This window comes from Lepidochelys kempii, chromosome 3 (genome assembly GCF_965140265.1).
Source record: "Lepidochelys kempii isolate rLepKem1 chromosome 3, rLepKem1.hap2, whole genome shotgun sequence".
Taxonomy (NCBI): domain Eukaryota; kingdom Metazoa; phylum Chordata; order Testudines; family Cheloniidae; genus Lepidochelys; species Lepidochelys kempii.
Window position 1 is genome coordinate 49,538,793 of NC_133258.1, and position 12,935 is coordinate 49,551,727.

Below are 12,935 nucleotides of genomic sequence, written 5' to 3' on the forward strand. Positions count from 1 at the left end.
ATAATTAAAAACAGGAAAGTTATTTTAGCTGTTTATATTTTTATTCTCAAAATTACTATAACATTTCAAATATTGGTATTGTTTGTTGTACATTTCTGTAAATAACTGTTCATAATAGTTAAACTTGGGCAAATTCTTCTCTCAATCTCACTCATCCAGAGTGACTCCCCACTGAAAAAATAACCAAATCTGAGAGTTGACTTTGTCCCATTATAATTATTTTAGTAATGTAAGTGTATCTGGGGCTGAACAGTGGGGAATCTGTACTAAAAATTAACAGGTTCCTCCCATAAGGAACACACAACAGACCCAATTCTGTAATGAGCTTCATGTGAACAGAGCCCTTAATCATTGAAAGAATGTGGCCTAAGTACTATAAGTGAAACCAGTACTGTAAAACAGAACATACATAATGCTCCACACCGTGCAAATCTCACACAGGCTCCCACTGACTTCAGCAGGAATTTGGACTGAGTATAGATGGAAAGAATTGACCCAGAGCGGGGTGTGTATGATGAGATGTGGAGGTTGATCTAAAAAGTGCACACCATATTGACAAATTAAGATCTCAAGAAGGAAGTGACAAAAGGATAAGAAGGGCATTCACTGTATTCCCTAAATTCAACAATGCATGGAAATAAAAGATTCACAGTACCAGAACAAAACTGAAATTTTCAATTCAAACAATCTCAGTGCTAAAATATGGCTGCAAGAGCTGGAGATCTAACAAAAAGTTAGACAGAAAACTAGACACTTTCTAAAATAAAGTGCCTATGAAAGATCCATTGGTTGGAAATATTTCCTCACCATCAAAGAGATTCAAGAAATCACCAACTAGCAACTTATCTCCACTAGACTCGGAAGAATGTGCTGAACATATGTGGGGCACATACTCTATATGCCAATACACAGACTCCCACATGAAGCTTTCAAGTGGAAGTCAGCTAGTGTGAGGAAACGAGAGTGTCTAGAAGAAACCATCAGTAGGGAGGGCAGAACAGACAATATCAACACAGCAGATGGAAGCAGCCACATATGACAGAGGAATGGAAGAGACTAATTTCTATGCTATGTGCCAACACTGGCATGGGAGGGATGTAAAAAAAAAATTGGATTCATGTTCATGCTGGGCAAGTCTTGTTTATTATATTACATAATTTTCTATTAATGTAATTTGTTAAGGTTACAAAATCAAGTTATAACATTTCAGAATTAAGGCTGTCTGTGCAACTTTATAAATGGTTTAATACCCTAGTCACACATGGTATTGTACTCCTACTTCATAGGAGTAGCTCTTAATGTCAGGGCTAACCCTGTCAAATTCCAGGTCCATGCGCCAAAGTGTGAAGGTGCTAGATCTTTAAGAGAAATGATGGTAAGAATTTATTAGCATTGGCAAGACAATGACTGAACTGCTTTTCCTGATATTTTAAAAAAAATTCAGCTTGAAGCAGACACCCAGCATGAATAATTTCAGCCCAAACTGTTTATTTGGCAAAGTTACAAGCAACTGAAAACAGAGTTTTATAATGGAACATACTAAGCAACCTTAAGTATTGGCATTTACGCCATCTCTATCTATAATTTCACAAGAGGAGTCTGATTTAAGAAGGTATTTCTGACTATTTTGACATTTAGCCATTCCATTATAGTGGGACAGTGTCACTATTATAGTTACATTTGAGACTAGCTTCCTGTTCAACAGCCAATTGTATAAAGTAAGCTAAAATCCAGTTGCTTACTAAGATTATCTTGAAACTTGCTTTAATTCATGGGGATCTGCAATAGGGCTAGTGGTGTAAATTTCAAGTTGTTTGAGTTAGGGGTACCTGAGGTATGGCAACCCTAAAAAATAAGAGCAGTAAAATGTTACTGTTCTTACATTTTTTTGCACACACCTGGGACTCGCACTATGGGTCTGAACTTTGCCAAGTTGATATCTCCTGTCAGGATTGATTTCAGCTAGTATCCAGCATCCAGGGCCCCTTTAGGCAAGCAATATCACAAAAGTTACTCTGGGTAAAAGTCCTTGACAGCTGTCTGTGAATGTATATTAGCTGCTCTTCTGCAAGGGGTCCTTTTGGAAATTTTTCCCTGAAAGCAAAGATTCTGGTTTAAGAACCAATACTTCTAAAATCTAAAATCCTCATGTTAACTCCAATTTTACTTAAGAAATATTGTCAAGGAAAATGATGTTAATTAAGTAGAGGGAAGGTGAAAGATTCTAGTAAGCAGCAGCATTAGGGTAATGTAATCATGCTGCGTGCCCCTCACTCATTTCCTGAACATTGGGAATGAGTATAATCAAGGAAAAGCAAATAGTTGCATTTCTCATCATTGTTACCATGCTCCAGTAGGGTGCTGAGCATCCATCAGAGAGAACACTTTTCTAAGGACTAGCTTATGGTCGACATTAACTAACATAGAGCCAGGATAGTGTTGTCAGTCAAAACAGTAACACGTTTATAATGAAAAATTAATACAAAACATATTTCAACTTTCTACAATATCCAGTCTACATTACTCAAGTGTTCACATCTATCACAAGAATGGCCATACCAGTTCAGACCAACAGTCCATCTAGCCCAGTATCCCATCTTTGATAGTGGGAAATGCCAGATGTTTCAGAGGGAATGAACAAAGCACTCCCATTATCGAATAATCCATCCCCTGCCATCTAGTCCCAACTTCTGGAAGTCTGAGGTTTAGCCAAGTTCGGGGTCATTTACTGAAGGACTTTCTGATCTTTGTTTCCTGCCCCCATTATGAGCTACTTTTAATTTTTAAAATGTATGTGTATAGTGAGATCCTCTTGAATACTGGTATGCCATAACAGGTGCACGGGGATGTTTCTTGATGGTAATTTGGAGACATATAGCCAAGGGATTCCTCAGATACAGCCCCCAAACAAGGAACTGATTTTAATATTCAATTTGCTCTAAAAACTCACCTGGATAATGAGATTGTCTTGAAAATTAGTATTCCACAATGGGCTGAGATAAACTTTGTAAAATGGGGACAAAAATACCCACTGAGAGGAATGGATAAATTCACTTTCCTCACATCTCATGTCAGGCTATATTCATCATCTTTATGGGGTATTTGAGTATTCGGAAACCCTACCTTTGAGATGAATGGGCCACTTCAAACCTCTACTTCAAACCTTTCTTTACTGCAAAGCCTCGTTCCTCTCCCCTAGCTGCCAAAGTAGAGTACAGAGTCTGGGGCTTCCATTCATTTCCTGGATTTCAGAGTTTAATTAGAGGTCCACCCAATGTTCTGGAAAGGTGCCAGTCAACCTTAACTTTGAAGTGTTTTGGGCAGGGAATAGTTAATGGAGCAGCAATTACCTCTGAAGATTTAGGATCTGTTAATTAAAAAGAACACAGACATCTTCTGTATGTAAATACTTTCTGTATCAAGAGAGGAGTGCTATATTTTTATAAAATATTGTAAGTATTTATTTGCCTTGGGACATTGCTGTGGTTTTAACTTACCAAAAACATTTCACTACACAATGGAGTGAAACAACAATAATCTCTATCAATCCCTGTTGATATGTAATTTGGAGAAAATGCATGACTATAAGGAAATGAAGAATGGAAAAAACAGGTATAACTCACACAATCAAGCTAAGAGTGATGATTCAGGAATGAAAAATTTTATAGCAAGCATGTTATTCTAGCCTCTGAGCAGGAACTGTGACCTGTACCCATAAGATTTAAATTGATTTTACTCCTCTCAGCAAAAATTACCCAACATCCTCTCTGAACGATCACAAATGTCTGATTTGAAATTTTGGGGTGGAAGTATCAGAGGGTGACCAAAGTTCTTGAGGGAAAATTCTCCTGTCATACACTGAAAACAACTGCCTCTACATTATGTACATAATATAAAGGAATAATTCTGTAAGGGCTAGCTAACTGTGATAGTGTTTACTATACCCCTACTCTAGGTGTATTGAAACCCTTGTGGTTCATTAAAAACCTAAGACGGTATTGGCATGCCTTTGATTCTTTTTGATTATTTTAAATTTGAACATAAGTGAGATCCTCAGCTGATGCAAGTCCATTAATGTCAGTACTGTGTTCTGCTGAATTGGAGCCCAGATGAGAAAATAATCCAGCCCTGGAATACAAACAGTCTCTGACTGTTCAGAAGAATAGACAATACCATTTCAATCTATGGTCTCGCTGCTGAGATTAACAACCAAAGATGTCAGTGTTGGTGGTTAATGATATGTGTCCATTTAGAAGATGCAGACTGTAGCAGGGCCTTACCTGATTCAGGCTCTCTCTTTCCTCTTCACCACCAGTGAATCTCTGTATCCCACCCCTTTAGGGAGTCTGGTTCATTAACATCTTCCATGCTCCTCTCCTAGCTGACTCACAGCTTTGGTGCAGGGTTCTTAGTCCTGTCCCCACTGAGACACAGCTCTTTCCCCAGAGCCTTACCCATCTGATAGCAGGTTCTTTCTCATTCCAAGCACCTGTGGAGACCATTTCAACCTGTCACAGATGAAAGTGAGTCCCAACCCCATTAAAAGGCCAGTGCACGCTGTGATAGAGACCATCAGCTCATGTAACTTCCATAAGATCTTAACAGCTCTGGAAAATAATACTGATAACACAGATATTTAATATACAGAAAATATTACAAATACTTAACCTAATTTATGAAAAAAATCAGTAGACCAAAAACTATCAGCAGTGTTTGTGCAAATCTTGCAGATCATATGTATAAAACAAGTATGTGAAACTGCAAATTTGATATACATGATATAGTGCTACAGAAAGGGGAAAATACTAGATTCTATTTCATTGGAGACTTTCTTAAAAAAACTATTTTCTTGTTTAATAAGAAATTCTGATCTAGTATAAAAGAGAACCATTGTCCATTAATAAGATGAGAATACCCTACTGTATTTCTTCCAATTACTTTGATTTAACTATTTATAGAACTGGATTCTATATTTACCTTCATAAACAAGATGTAAATTATCAGCCATCATTTAGCCAGAAAAATCTATCTTTAAGATAGATTTTTATAAAGCACGAGGACCTTGAAATCAAACTTTCAGATTTTTTTCTTAAAGAGTACTATTTTATTTTGAGGTACTTATGTCATTTATCATTAAACAGAAATAAATGAGGATTTTGGAGGGAGCCCAAAATGATTAATATCACAACATTAGCTTAAATAGATCTGGAAAAAAGAGGGAAAATATATATATATTTTTTCAAACAAGAACCATCGTGGTCACAAACAGGTCCCAGGGAGTTGTAACCACATAACCCATCCCATGCTGCTATGCTGAATGGGAACTGGCTCTCATATAGCTGGATGGGAAGTTGAAGGGGCCCTGGGATTGACAAGGGAGCAGTATAGAGAAGGCTGAAAACCACTGTCCTAAAGAATAAAAATTCAGACCAACACTGTAGCTATATCACTATGCCACTTGAGGACTACAAATTGATTAACACATTAAGTCAGAAGGGACCATTATGGTCATCTAGTCTGATCTCTTGCATAAAATTTCATCCAGTAGTTGGAACCCCTTAAACTCAACTGGTATAGCAATGAGTGCTGCCAACAGAAGCACAATCCTGTCTATGTGACCCTGTGTCAAGGTTCCTCCCCCACTCTGAACTCTAGGGTACAGATGTGGGGACCTGCATGAAAAACCTCCTAAGCTTATCTTTACCAGCTTAGGTCAAAACTTCCCCAAGGTACAAAATATTACCCCCGTTATCCTTGGAATGGCCGCTACCACCACCAAACTAATACTGGTTACTGGGGAAGAGCTGTTTGGACGCGTCCTTCCCCCCAAAATACTTCCCAAAACCTTGCACCCTACTTCCTGGACAAGGTTTGGTAAAAAGCCTCACCAATTCGCCTAGGTGACTACAGACCCAGATCCTTGGATCTTAAGAACAATGAACAATCCTCCCAACACTTGCACTCCCCCTTTCCTGGGAAATGTTGGATAAAAAGCCTCACCAATTTGCATAGGTGACCACAGACCCAAACCCTTGGATCTGAGAACAATGAAAAAGCATTCAGTGTTTTACAAGAAGACTTTTAATAAAAAATAGAAGTAAATAGAAATAAAGAAATCCCCCCTGTAAAATCAGGATGGTAGATATCTTACAGGGTAATTAGATTCAAAAACATAGAGAACCCCTCTAGGCAAAACCTTAAGTTACAAAAAAGATACACAGACAGAAATAGTTATTCTATTCAGCACAATTCTTTTCTCAGCCATTTAAAGAAATCATAATCTAACACATACCTAGCTAGATTACTTACTAAAAGTTCTAAGGCTCCATTCCTGTTCTGTCCCTGGCCAAGACGACTACAGACAGACACACAAACCCTTTGTTTCTCTCCCTCCTCCCAGCTTTTGAAAGTATCTTGTCTCCTCATTGGTCATTTTGGTCAGGTGCCAGCGAGGTTACCTTTAGCTTCTTAACCCTTTACAGGTGAGAGGAGCTTTCCCCTGGCCAGGAGGGATTTCAAAGGGGTTTACCCTTCCCTTTATATTTATGACACGCCCCCCAAATCTCAGCTAGGGTGAAACACTGGCTGGGATTTCTTCCTGGAGCTCTAGGAAAACAGAGTTAATAAGACACATGCATCTCTAAATATACTACCAAGTACATAAAGACTAACAATATTTTCCACATCTCAAGGACGATTTTAACCAGTTGATTCTGGGAAACTTTCACGGGAGAGTGCATCAGCCACTTTGTTAGAAGCTCCTGAGATGTGTTGGATGTCGAAATCAAAATCTTGGAGAGCTAAACTCCACCGAAGAAGTTTTCTGTTAGTTTCTTTGACGGTGTGAAGCCACTTTAGTGCAGCATGGTCGGTTTGCAGGTGGAAACGCCGTCCCCAAACATATGGGCGTAGCTTTTCCAGAGCGTAGACAATGGCATAACATTCTTTTTCAGTGACTGACCAGTTGCTTTCCCTCTCAGACAGTTTTTTGCTGAGAAACACTACAGGGTGGAATTCTTGATCAGGTCCTTTCTGCATTAAAACTGCTCCCACACCACGCTCGGATGCATCTGTGGTTACTAGGAACGGTTTGTCAAAGTCTGGGGCCCTTAGTACAGGGTCAGACATGAGTGTCGCTTTAAGCTTGTTAAAGGCCTTCTGACACCTTCCGGTCCACTGAACAGCATTTGGCTGTTTCTTTTTGGTTAGGTCTGTCAGTGGGGCAGCGATTTGGCTGTAGTGCGGTACAAATCGTCTGTAATAACCGGCCAAGCCTAAGAAGGATTGAACCTGTTTCTTTGACTTTGGGACAGGCCACTTTTGGATCGCATCCACTTTGGCCTGTAGGGGGCTGATAGTTCCTTGACCCACCTGGTGTCCAAGGTAAGTCACTCTGTTTAGGCCTATTTGACACTTCTTAGCCTTAACAGTTAGTCCTGCCTCCCTTATGCGCTCAAGGACTTTTTGTAGATGTTCCAGGTGGTCTGCCCAGGAATCCGAAAATATGGCCACATCGTCAAGGTAGGCGACTGCATATTCTCCTAATCCCGCTAGGAGACCATCTACAAGTCTTTGGAAAGTGGCGGGTGCATTTCGCAGCCCGAAAGGGAGTACATTAAATTCATACAGCCCGAGATGTGTGATGAAGGCTGACCTTTCCTTGGCAGATTCATCTAGCGGTACCTGCCAGTACCCCTTGGTTAAGTCCAAGGTAGAGATGAACTGGGCCCTTCCCAGTTTCTCTAATAGTTCATCTGTGCGTGGCATGGGATAGTTGTCTGGGCGAGTTACAGCATTTAGCTTACGGTAGTCCACGCAAAAACGTATTTCCCCATCTGGTTTGGGAACTAGAACCACTGGAGATGCCCATGCACTTTCAGAGGGGCGGATTACACCCATCTGTAACATATCCTGGATCTCCCGTTCTATAGCAGTTTTAGCTTGAGGAGACACCCGGTAAGGGTGGACCCTAATTGGGTGAGCATTACCTGTGTCAATGGAGTGGTATGCCCGTTCAGTCAGTCCTGGGGTGGCTGAGAACGTTGGCGCGTAGCTAGTGCACAGCTCCTGGATCTGCTGTCGCTGCATACGCCCAAGGGTCATGGAGAGGTTCACCTCTTCCACACCACCAGCACATTTCCCTTCGTAGTAAACACCTTCAGGCCACTCAGCGTCGTCTCCTCCCTGGGCTGTAAACTGACAAACCTTTAATTCTCTGGAATAAAAGGGCTTTAGAGAATTAATATGGTACACCTTAGGCTTTCGGTTGGAGGTGGGGAATGCTATGAGATAATTAACAGCTCCCAGGCGCTCCTGGACCACGAATGGCCCTTCCCACGATGCTTCCATTTTATGGGCCTGGAGCGCCTTTAAGACCATGACCTGGTCTCCTACTTTGAAGGAACGCTCTCTGGCATGTTTATCATACCAGGCTTTTTGCTCTTTTTGAGCATCCTGTAAGTTTTCTCTAGCAAGGGCTAAAGAGGTTCGGAGGGTGTTTTGTAGGTTGGTTACAAAGTCCAGAATGTTAGTTCCTGGAGAAGGTGTAAATCCCTCCCATTGCTGCTTCACCAACTGCAATGGCCCCTTAACCTCACGGCCATATACAAGTTCAAATGGGGAAAACCCTAAACTGGGATGTGGTACAGCTCTGTAGGCAAAGAGCAACTGCTGCAATACTAGGTCCCAATCATTGGAGTGCTCATTTACGAATTTACGTATCATGGCCCCCAAAGTTCCATTAAACTTCTCCACCATGCCATTTGTTTGATGATGGTAAGGAGTGGCAACCAAGTGATTTACCCCATGAGCTTCCCAAAGGTTTTTCATAGTTCCTGCCAGGAAATTAGTCCCTGCATCTGTGAGGATGTCGGAGGGCCAACCTACCCTGGCAAAAATGTCTGCTAGTGCCTGGCACACACTTTTAGCCCTGGTGTTGCTTAGAGCTACTGCTTCCGGCCATCGGGTGGCAAAATCCATGAAAGTCAGTATGTACTGCTTTCCTCTGGGTGTCTTTTTCGGAAAAGGACCCAGAATATCCACAGCTACTCGCTGAAATGGAACTTCAATGATGGGGAGTGGCTGGAGAGGAGCTTTGACCTGGTCTTGGGGTTTTCCCACTCTTTGGCACACCTCACAAGACTGGACATAGGTAGAAACATCCTTGCCCATTCCCTCCCAGTGGAATGACCCCCCCAAACGGTCTTTGGTCCTGTTCACCCCAGCATGGCCACTAGGGTGATCATGGGCTAAGCTCAAGAGCTTGGCCCGGTATTTAGTTGGAACTACCAACTGTCTCTGAGGATGCCAGTCTTCCTGGTGTCCCCCAGAAAGAGTTTCCTTGTATAAAAGTCCTCTTTCTACAACAAACCTGGATCGATTAGAAGAGCTGAGAGGCGGTGGGTTGCTCCGTGCCGCCGTCCAAGCTCTCTGGAGGCTTTCATCTGCTTCCTGTTCGGTCTGGAACTGTTCCCTTGATGCTGGAGACATCAGTTCCTCATGGGATTGTGGACCTAGGCTTGGTCCCTCTGGAAGCGATATAGGGGATGGAGCTGTTTCTGTTGACTGTGAACCGCTCTCCGCTGGTGCACTATGTTGGGATTCAGGCTCCGGCTGAGCCTCTTGTGTAGGGTTATCGGCTGCTGCCAGTTCAGGTTCGGTGGGGCCCTCTGGTGTTGAGGTTGCGAGTACTGGATTCAGTGCTGACACGGGGTCTGGTGTTGGTTGTTCGGCTGGTTCCGGTTCTGGGACTGGTTCCGTCTGGGTCTCTGGGACTGGATCCACTACTGCTGTTGCAGACATTGGCCTGGGGTCCAGGTCCATCACCTCTGACTGGGTCCTGATAGAAGTTTCCGGAACAGAGCTAGGCCTCACGGCTTGTTTAGCCTGGTTGCGGGTGACCATTCCCACCCTCTTGGCCTGCTTCACATGATTGGCCAAGTCTTCCCCCAACAGCATGGGGATGGGATAATCATCATAGACTGCAAAAGTCCACATTCCTGACCAGCCCTTGTACTGGACAGGCAACTTGGCTGTAGGCAAATTGAAAGAGTTGGACTTGAAGGGTTGAATCGTCACTTGGATCTCTGGGTTGATTAAATTGGGGTCCACTAAGGAAGCATGGATAGCTGACACTTGTGCTCCGGTGTCCCTCCACGCGGTGACCTTCTTCCCGCCCACACTCACAGTTTCCCTCCGCTCCAAGGGTATCTGGGAGGTATCTGGGCCTGTGGACCTCTGGTGTGATTCCGGTGCAATGAACTGTAATCTGTTGGGGTTCTTGGGGCAGTTGGCCTTTACATGCCCCAGCTCGTTACACTTAAAACATCGTCCAGCTGACGGGTCACTGGGACGAGGAGGGTTGCTGGAGAACGGGGTGGTGGGACGATAAGGGGTCTGGAGGGTTCTTTGGGAGGTAGGTGGGGCTTTGGGCGGCCCCCGGTAATAGGGTGTGGTCTGGGGTGGTCCCTTCTGGTCTCCGCTCCAACTGCGACCAGTTTTCTTCTTCTCTGCCACCTCCACCCATCTGGCTCCAATCTCTCCTGCCTCGATTACAGTTTTGGGTTTCCCATCTAGGATGTATCTTTCTATTTCCTCAGGAACACCCTCTAAGAATTGTTCCATTTGCATTAGGAAGGGCAAATTTACTGGAGATTCAACACTTGCTCCTGATATCCAGGCATCCCAATGTTTCACAATGTGGTAGGCATGTCGGGTAAATGACATGTCTGGTTTCCACCTTAGGGCTCGGAACCTCCGACGAGACTGCTCGGGTGTTATCCCCATTCTGACTCTCGCCTTGGATTTAAACAGTTCATACTTGTTCATGTGTTCTCTAGGCATTTCAGCTGCCACCTCAGCTAAGGGTCCACTGAGCTGCGGCCTCAGCTCTACCATGTATTGGTCAGTAGAGATGTTGTACCCAAGGCAGGCCCTTTCAAAGTTTTCTAAGAAGGCCTCGGTATCATCACCTGCCTTGTAGGTGGGGAACTTTCTGGGATGGGAAGTGGTACCTGGAGAAGGATTGTTAGGGTTTGTTGGTATGTTCTGCTGGGCCTTTATTCTCTCCATCTCCTCCACATGCTTCCTCGCCTCCATTTCCCTCTTGTGGGCAGCCTCCTGTACCTCCTTCTCCAGCCGCATGAGTTCTATCTGTCTTTCATGTTCCCTTTGTTTTTCCTCAGCCTGAAATTTGGCTAATTCCAGCTGTAGTCGAGCCGAGGATTTGGCCATTCTAACCTCTCTGTTTTTAACTAACTTTACACCTGAGGTTTAGAAATAAACAAACAAAACTTGGCTGTAAAATTTTGCTGTGCTGGAATAGAATACCTATTCTCTGATAGTGATTGTCAGCCTACAGAAAAAGACAATTCCCTTGTCTCTGCTCTGGGCCCAAATTAAAGCAAAAAACCTCCAACTACTTGGAAACCTGCTTACCCAGCCCAACGAAGAAAAAAAAAAAAATTCTTTTCAAACCTGTGCTCCTTGTAAAACAAAAAAAAAAATCAAAATCCTAAAAAAAACCCTGCCACTTTTGTCTCCAGGCAAATGGGTAGAGTACACACCCCCTATTTACTTTTAGGAAGAAAAGAAAAAAAAAAAACAAACCTCTGGGTTGGAAGACTGTGAATTTCCCTGCAGGAGTTAAGTACCCTGCCTCCAGGCAAATGAAACCTGCAATTCACAAGATAATCCCCTTTTGTCTCTGCTTGGCCACAAAGCAGAGAGAAACCAAGCTGCTTTCAGTTTCAAAGCTGCCTTCTGGACTTCCTAAAAATTCCTTTTTAAAATCTGTATTTCTAGTTCAAAAAATCTCAACTGGATCTCAAAATGATTTCAGGTTAATCCCACCACTGTGCCACCATGTCACGGTTCCTCCCCCACTCTGAACTCTAGGGTACAGATGTGGGGACCTGCATGAAAAACCTCCTAAGCTTATCTTTACCAGCTTAGGTCAAAACTTCCCCAAGGTACAAAATATTACCCCCGTTATCCTTGGAATGGCCGCTACCACCACCAAACTAATACTGGTTACTGGGGAAGAGCTGTTTGGACGCGTCCTTCCCCCCAAAATACTTCCCAAAACCTTGCACCCTACTTCCTGGACAAGGTTTGGTAAAAAGCCTCACCAATTCGCCTAGGTGACTACAGACCCAGATCCTTGGATCTTAAGAACAATGAACAATCCTCCCAACACTTGCACTCCCCCTTTCCTGGGAAATGTTGGATAAAAAGCCTCACCAATTTGCATAGGTGACCACAGACCCAAACCCTTGGATCTGAGAACAATGAAAAAGCATTCAGTGTTTTACAAGAAGACTTTTAATAAAAAATAGAAGTAAATAGAAATAAAGAAATCCCCCCTGTAAAATCAGGATGGTAGATATCTTACAGGGTAATTAGATTCAAAAACATAGAGAACCCCTCTAGGCAAAACCTTAAGTTACAAAAAAGATACACAGACAGAAATAGTTATTCTATTCAGCACAATTCTTTTCTCAGCCATTTAAAGAAATCATAATCTAACACATACCTAGCTAGATTACTTACTAAAAGTTCTAAGGCTCCATTCCTGTTCTGTCCCTGGCCAAGACGACTACAGACAGACACACAAACCCTTTGTTTCTCTCCCTCCTCCCAGCTTTTGAAAGTATCTTGTCTCCTCATTGGTCATTTTGGTCAGGTGCCAGCGAGGTTACCTTTAGCTTCTTAACCCTTTACAGGTGAGAGGAGCTTTCCCCTGGCCAGGAGGGATTTCAAAGGGGTTTACCCTTCCCTTTATATTTATGACACCCTGGTTCCATCATTAAGGATGAGACATGATGGTAGTTGAAGAGTTACAGGAAAGTGATGGCTTTGCACTTCTTTTTGATAGAATTCTAAGTGAACTTACACAAGAGGTAATGTACATTTTTCCTTTTTTTAATAACTATCAG

At 42.8% G+C, this 12,935-nt stretch overlaps 1 protein-coding gene across 1 annotated transcript; it reads right to left on the bottom strand.

Annotated features, from left to right (window-relative positions):
• Positions 1-1,764: 1,764 nt before the first annotated feature.
• LOC140908772 (uncharacterized) lies at positions 1,765-12,699 on the bottom strand. The gene is made up of 3 exons (XM_073336647.1): positions 12,550-12,699; positions 10,426-11,264; positions 1,765-1,845 (listed from the first exon to the last, which is right to left on the bottom strand). Exons 2-3 carry the CDS (start codon positions 11,230-11,232, stop codon positions 1,765-1,767), a joined length of 888 nt encoding a protein of 295 aa, XP_073192748.1. The 5' UTR covers positions 11,233-11,264; positions 12,550-12,699.
• Positions 12,700-12,935: the final 236 nt, after the last annotated feature.